Source organism: Cyphomyrmex costatus, unplaced genomic scaffold, assembly GCF_001594065.2.
Source record: "Cyphomyrmex costatus isolate MS0001 unplaced genomic scaffold, Ccosl1.0 scaffold971, whole genome shotgun sequence".
In the NCBI taxonomy this organism is placed as follows: domain Eukaryota; kingdom Metazoa; phylum Arthropoda; class Insecta; order Hymenoptera; family Formicidae; genus Cyphomyrmex; species Cyphomyrmex costatus.
This window is the reverse complement of record NW_017280563.1, coordinates 13,153-21,011: the sequence shown is the minus strand read 5'-3', so window position 1 is coordinate 21,011 and position 7,859 is coordinate 13,153. Positions and strand designations below refer to the sequence as shown.

At 31.7% G+C, this 7,859-nt stretch overlaps 1 protein-coding gene across 1 annotated transcript; it reads right to left on the bottom strand.

Moving 5' to 3' along the window:
• Positions 1 to 310: 310 nt before the first annotated feature.
• Arpc4 (Actin-related protein 2/3 complex, subunit 4) lies at positions 311 to 3,602 on the bottom strand. Its single transcript, XM_018550452.1, has 4 exons — positions 3,112 to 3,602; positions 747 to 1,073; positions 496 to 666; positions 311 to 421 (listed from the first exon to the last, which is right to left on the bottom strand). The coding sequence occupies exons 1-4, from the start codon at positions 3,112 to 3,114 to the stop codon at positions 416 to 418; spliced, it is 507 nt and encodes a 168-aa protein (XP_018405954.1). The 5' UTR covers positions 3,115 to 3,602; the 3' UTR covers positions 311 to 415.
• Positions 3,603 to 7,859: the final 4,257 nt, after the last annotated feature.

The following is a 7,859-nucleotide window of genomic DNA, read 5'->3' as shown; positions in this document are numbered from 1 at the left end:
ATAAAATTCTAGCTTGAATCTTTTAATCGTTTACATATAAACTACTGCGGTACTATCACGAATTAAATGAAATTAATAATTAACTAATATACGTAGTCCCCCCAAATTGACTATAGGGGCTTCGTATTTGTATTAGTTAAATAAAATTATTTTTATTTTTAATATTGCTTGTATTTCTATATAATATTTCAAGAAAATTAACATTGATGATTTATATATCAATTCATTTAATATTTTATAGAATAATCAATCTAAAATAGTATGTGAATAAGGACATGTCACTAGATACTAAAAAAAATCTTTCATTTTTGTTCAAATTACCAAAAATTGTACGACCCATTGAACAATACTATTGTGTATATCCTTTATTATAATTTCTTCCAATAGATACCTTGGAAAGTCGATAATAAATGAATTAAAACTGAAAAGAAAACCCAATATTGAATAAGGTAATATTTATTAAGTAGGATATGGACAGTACATTTGAATACTTACTCTTTTTAGGAATTCCTCTGCGCATATACGTGCTCTAGCATTAACTGACAATTTCATTTCACTTATTTCTCTATCAATTTCTTCCATAAAATGAATAACAAAATCTACTATCTTGTGTTTATACATTTGTTCTACATGAATATTAGTAATTAAAAAACTAATATCGTAACCCTAAAAATAAATAATACAATATTATAGATCATAAAAGCTTAAAAGCTTACAAATAAATTTAATTATTATCAGATATTTACTTCTACTGGTTTTCTCCTGAGAATCATAAAATGTTCAGCCCTCATTGTCATAAATCTTGTAAAATTGTGACAAAGAATCTTTTCTAGATCATCAGCTTGTTTCACAGCAATACTTATTCTCATACTATTTATACTGGATTCGATCAAGACTTTTTCCTTGTCATTTCTACTTATCAAGATGGGTGTTAAAAGTAATTCTTTGCTTGCCCGTACTTCTACTTCCGGCTTGTTGTGTTTTTCTACAATTTGAGAGGAGAAGTTTTCCAGGCACATAGCGGCAGTAAGTGTACGTCTAACTGCTGTCAAATAGGGCTTTAATGTACCCGACTGTAAAAAATAAATATAATAAATATGATGAAAGATATTAAATATTAACAATTAAATATAAAAGTAGACTCTAGAACATTTCAAATTACAAGAATAAAAATATTAAATATTACATTAGTTTCACAATAATCACAGTAGTCAGTAGTTTTTACAATAGAAGGGTTTACAATAGAAGTCTTAGATAGTTGTGGAGTCTTTAAGTCATAGTAAATTGATCAATCATAGTTAAATATTATGAGAATAATAATCAACTATGATCGATATCAATTTCCTATAACTTAAAATCCTATGACCATCCACAATTTTTACTGTACTCTGTATTTTATTGTACTCTGTATTTTTATTGTACTCTGTATTTTTTTGTAGATTCTGGTTTAAGCACAAAGATGACCTTAGTCATTTAACACAAATCATAATTGTAGATTGATCAAAACATTGTATGTTGACCTATGACTATGGCTTATGTTTCACAATTCAGTTAAAACTTTCTTTGTGTTAATGGCCTAGTTTTCATCGTATACTTGATATGGCTGAGTACTAATTAGTAACTTTCTATTGAATTATTATTATATCTTTACTTCAGCAATACATGTGAATATATACCTATATGATGAGTATTAATAATTAAATGGGATAATGTCGAAATCTTAGATATAGAACCTTATAAAAAAAGATTAATATCTGAGATGGTTCATATTAAAAAACAGACACATGGTATAAACAGACAAAATGACACAGAGTCATTATCCGAAATGTACACCAATATGATACATTCCCTATCCTCATCTTAAATTCGTCTTTCCTTGTTGTTTTTCCTCTTTTTCATCCTTTGACTTTCTATTCCAACGACATTATCCTATTTACTTTCACAATGATATGTATTCAGTTTTGACAGCTGCAAATTATCTTATTTTATTACTTCAAATATATTTTATAACAAATTGACTCAGAAGAAATTTACACATGGACATATAACATTTTTTAATTTTATTTTTGACAAGGTAAATAAGACTTTTATATTTGTATTTGAATTTTGAACAATGTTAATTTTTACTTATATACTTTTTATTAGGATCAAAGATAAAACACAAGCAATTATGAATGTTCAAACTTAACGCATTGTTTCCACGATTTTCAACAATAGGAAGATTGTATAGAAAAAATGTTAATTTAATTTTAAGTACAATATTTGTATCATTGAAAATGACCCGATCAGAGTTGAAACGTCTGCTTTTGTATTAATATATGAATTAAATAATTCGTTAAATTAATTTGTGCCCTATTTATATTTTTAAATTATTAATAATTAATTATTTTTATTCATATTATATCAATTAATACATCATTCTTTAAATACATTGTTGAAATTAAGATAATTCAATAGAAAATTATTTGTTAGTACTTGTATCAAATGAACAATATGAACTAAGCTAGGGTTAACAATTTCAATTATACTACAAATCCATATACATGCAAGATCATGTATGATGACATTAGCTAAAGAAGTCAAAACATTTTTACTTAAAATTTGAAATCTACAATTGTTATTAGAGCACACTTATCTTGAAACAACCATAATCATTATGATTAAAAGAACGCTATTATTAATAGCTAACTAAGTTCACACAACTTTGCTTTAAAGTTGATTCTACAATAAATCTATCGTAAAAGTTTTGGTTTTAATTGGTAAAATTAGCTAATCAACATTAGTCATACAAGTTGTCCGTTGGTCAACTTTATTGATAAGAGATCTAGGATTACCAACTACAAACTTATTATAGAATCAATGTAAGAGTCTATAGACCATAAGTTGTAAATAATGAAATAATGATCAAAGAACTTATACTTTTAAGCCGTAAGCTAAGAAAAATTGGGTTTTGCTCGAATGATTTAAGTCTAATAGTTAAAAACTAAAGACTGTGCAAAAACAGTTTAAAGTTACAAATTAATGATACTTAACCTCTTTCGATTTACGGTTTAAGGCCTTCTAAAGCAAGATTGTGGACTTAGACTTACAAATCAAAGTTCGATGACTTACCATACTTGTGAAAGTTAATTTACAGGTTATAATATAACATTCGCATTAACTAATCGACTTTCATAAGCCTGGAAAACTTTACACCGTTTTATCTGACCCGAGAGAACAAATGGAAATAATATTAAATTGGCAAATACACTTTAGCTCACTATTTACTTAAATCTAACAATTTATGAAGGGACGAATTTAACGAGTCTGATACACCCTGATTAAATTAGTAACGTAATTCTTCGAATTCTTTTCTAAAAAGACACAATAAACCACAGCAATCTCTTTTCATCTCTTTAGCATATATTCGATTTGTTGACTCGATCGGCTCTGGAATCAATGGTCTGTTCTTTTTAGTTAGGAAAGAAAAGTAAATCTATATAAAACTTCATGAAATGTATAAAAAAAAGAAAACAAATCATCGACTAGTTAATTCGAGCCAATAAATCAAATACGTTCTTTGACATCTTCTGTTTCCTCTTTACATTAACAAACCAACTAATAGGGTGTGGTCAAAATCTCACTAAAGGCCGCAGCACACACTTTTGCTTGACGCATAAAGCTGGTTCTACATTGGACGCAAGCAACAAATTGCATGGACGCAAATTTGTTGCGACAGCCAATCTCAAGCTTACATTTTTAAATCAACGCTTCAGATTGGCTGTCGCAACAAACTTGCGTCCATGCAATTTGCTGCTTGCGTCCAATGTAGAACCAGCTTTATGCATGACGGATAAGAGAATCAACCAATCAGAGTCCTTCTTTTCCTCCCAATTCACAGAAGATAAGCATTTTGATTGGTTGATTCTCTTATGCATAATGCATAAACAATATACATAAAGAATTTGATTGGTCCATTGACTCATGCATAAGAAAATAGGCCAATGAAATTTCTTATGCACATGCTTTATGCGTTATGCAAAAGTCTGTGCTCCCCTCTTTAATATTAGAATAAGAACTAATAAGAAATGCAGGTTAAGGCCGCAGCACACACTTTTGCATAACGCATAAAGCATGTGCCATGAAGGAAGATATAAGGAGACTCCACTCGGTCTCGCCAGTCTACAAGACATGAACCCATTTTAGGTTTCAAGTTCCGTTTCCGATTCTCGACACTCGCAGCGCTCGTGAATTTAGTAGTGCTGCGCATAATGAGTGCGAGTAAGAGAAATGATCATTTCTCTTACTCGCACTCATCAGAATCGGGAGCTGAACTCGAAACCTAAAATGGGTCCACTTTTATTTTACGGAGTGGAGTCTCCTTATATCTTACTTCCTGGCATGTGCATAAGGAATTTCATTGGCCCATTTCCTCATGCATGAGTCAATGGACCAATCAAATTCTTTATGTATATGCATGAAGGAAGATATAAGGAGACTCCACTCGGTCTCGCCAGTCTACAAGACATGAACCCATTTTAGGTTTCGAGTTCCGTTTCCGATTCTCGACACTCGCAGCGCTCGTGAATTTAGTAGTGCTGCGCATAATGAGTGCGAGTAAGAGAAATGATCATTTCTCTTACTCGCACTCATCAGAATCGGAAGCTGAACTCGAAACCTAAAATGGGTCCACTTTTATTTTACGGAGTGGAGTCTCCTTATATCTTACTTCCTGCGTATATGGTTTATGCGTTATGCAATAGTGTGTGCTGCGGCCTTTAGGATTAAGTTGTCTAAAAGTAGACATATATTACTTATATATAGTATTATTACTTATATATTACTCATTATAGCCGACATAATGTTGACTAAGGCTGAAATCACAAGATGCGGAATAGGACTGCGGAATAGAGAGTGCGTCATTGAAGCAACAAATCAGCGTTATTCCGCATTTTGCTTTCTAGCGATTGGTTCCTTGAATGACGCACTCTCTATTCCGCAATTCTATTCCGTACCGTGTGATTTCAGCCCAAAGACATAGAGAATGGACTGCGCGATCCCGTATCTATGTAGTATCAAAATGTGTCGACGAAAATGAGAGAGAAGGTCCGTGGAAGACGGTCATCTCTATCTTTTTCCATTCCATGGTGTAATGGAAGAGAGAATGAGAGGGAGATGGCCGTCTTCCACAGTCCCTCTCTCTCATTTTTGTTGACCATTTTGACACACGGATCGCGCAGTCTATTCTCTATGTCTTTGTTTCAGCCTATAGCGGAGAGCACAGACTTTTGCATAACGCATAAAGCATGTGCATAAGGAATTTTATTGGTCCATTTTCTTATGCATGAGTCAATGGACCAATCAAATTCTTTATGTATATGGTTTATGCGTTATGCAAAAGTCTGTGCTCCCCGCTTAAGGATATATATACTGTGGTCAAAGCAAAATTAACTCTTAAAAATTCTTTATATAAATTTCAAAATTAAAATGTCAAACGAACTAGATCCAAGTTTTATTAAAGCCGATTCGACAAACTTACCAAAAATAACGGTATTTATGATTTGGGAATACATTGTTAATGATGAGCGATATAATGCTCCAGAAGTTCGAGGAATAAAAGCAACTCTTTAGATGTAATAATTTTACAAATTCCCAAAATACCTTTACATTTAACATTCAATGTTTTAGCTTACGTTTTAGGTTATGTTGGATATTTTTACGAACATAATTAATATTTTTACAAATTTATAATATTAAAACATAAAAAACACATTTTATATAATACCTACATCGAAATGATCTTCACAACAAAAATAATTCCATTTTCCTGGTTCATCAATACGATGTGCACTTTTAAAACACTTTTTTCTCACATTTTCAGCTTGAGGCACATAAAAAAAACAATTTTCCTGGTGTTTTAATTGTCGTACTTTTACACAAAGGTAAAAAACACGTATTGTATTGCTGCGTTCGGCAATGCAAATCTGAGGCGTCGGAGTGCTCTTTTTCTATAGTGAACATGACATATGCTATAACATAAGAGCACTCCGACGCCTCAGATTCGCTATTACCGAACACAGCTTTATGTGTTTCATTTGCTCATTTTTTAAATAAATTAATTTCCTGGTAAAGAATTGTGGTTTCGTTGTTGCAGTGTGACGTCACAACGTGTTCGGGAGAGCTCGGTCATATCCGGACCGTCTTCGGCATTTCAAATATTGCAATACTTTATTATTTATTTTCTTGCATAATTTACGTTTAAAAATTATTTAAACATTGCAGTTAAAGATATATATATATATAAATTATAAAATGTTATATTTTTCAAAAATCATGAGAACTCCCTATTTGATTGGTCCACTGACGCATGCATAAGAAAATGGACCAATGAAATTCCTTATGCACTAGAGACCCTCTAACAGAGACTGGCCATCAGGGGGCCACTTTTGATTGGTCCGCCATTTCCTAGCGATTCCCGCTCGTATTGAAATTTCAATTACTGCATTTACTTGGAATGTAAATAGTATGTAATGATAAATATTATAGAAATATTAAAACCGTGCTTTTTACATCAATATAAATAATATACGTCAAATAAAAAAAAACATGTCAAGTTTTATCGTCAGTTATATACATCTTTATCTTTAAATAACTTTGTTATAATAGCTGTTTTTTGACATTTATGATTTAATTTTTGACTTTGTTATTAAATTTTAAACATTGACTCTTATATTGTCTTCGTTCTTTTTGTTTATACGTTAAATAATTTCTATATTTAATATTCTCTCTTTCTTAATTCTATTAAATCTTTTTCAAATAAAATTAAAGTAAGGTTAGGAAATCAGTGACAAAAGTACAAACACTTAACATTTGTAAAATTTATTTAAAAAAGGTGTGTACTGCCAATGATTTACTGTCATATCTTCTATTAATATTAGTATTTTTCTTACTTAATGTTCTTAATTTGAATACGACAAACTTTCTAATAATTTTAGGAAACAATTGATAATTTAAAACATGTTTACTGTAACCTGACTAAAGACAGATATTAAATAATTTTTCCAAAATTGTGCAGTGCAACCACTCATTTTTATTGTTATTATTTTGTACTGAGCAAAAACCACGAACACAACCTTGAATCAACTCAAATCAACTTGAATAAACGATCAAATACGAACGCACATATTCGTGTGAGTGAAAGAGTGAAATGGCCTATATTTCTCTCTCACTTGTAGAATTTCGCTAAGAAATGCCGAACTCGCCTGATGGCCAGTCTCTGTAGAGGGTCTCTATTATGCACATGCTTTATGCAAAAGTGTGTGTTTCTCGCCTAAAGCGGGGAGCACAGACTTTTGCATAACGCATAAAGCATGTGCATAAGGAATTTCATTGGTCCATTTTCTTATGCATGAGTCAGTGGACCAATCAAATTCTTTATGTATATGGTTTATGCGTTATGCAAAAGTCTGTGCTCTCCGCTTAAGGGTGCAAACCCATGCATCGGAATAGCGTAAGGGTGATTTTACAGCGCGGAACGTGGTACGCGGTACGCGGTAGGCGGTAAAGTAACCAGGAACCGCGGCGGCAAGCCGCGGTACGCGGTATGCGGTATGCGGTACGCGGTGAAGTAACTATAAGGTAATTAACCTGAAAAGTTAACGCAAATTTCTTCCAAGTGGCCAATAAAGCGCATGGTAATTATTAGATTTAATCGATTTAATAATGTTATCATGGCCATCAACATCATATCTGCAGTCTCCATGACAAAAACAGTCTTTAATTAATGCAAAAATCGTTTTTTTTTCCTACCAAACTCCGAACTCCGAAATTATTTCTCTTTACTTGGCAGTATACACAGTATATACCTGTGTTAATTTCTA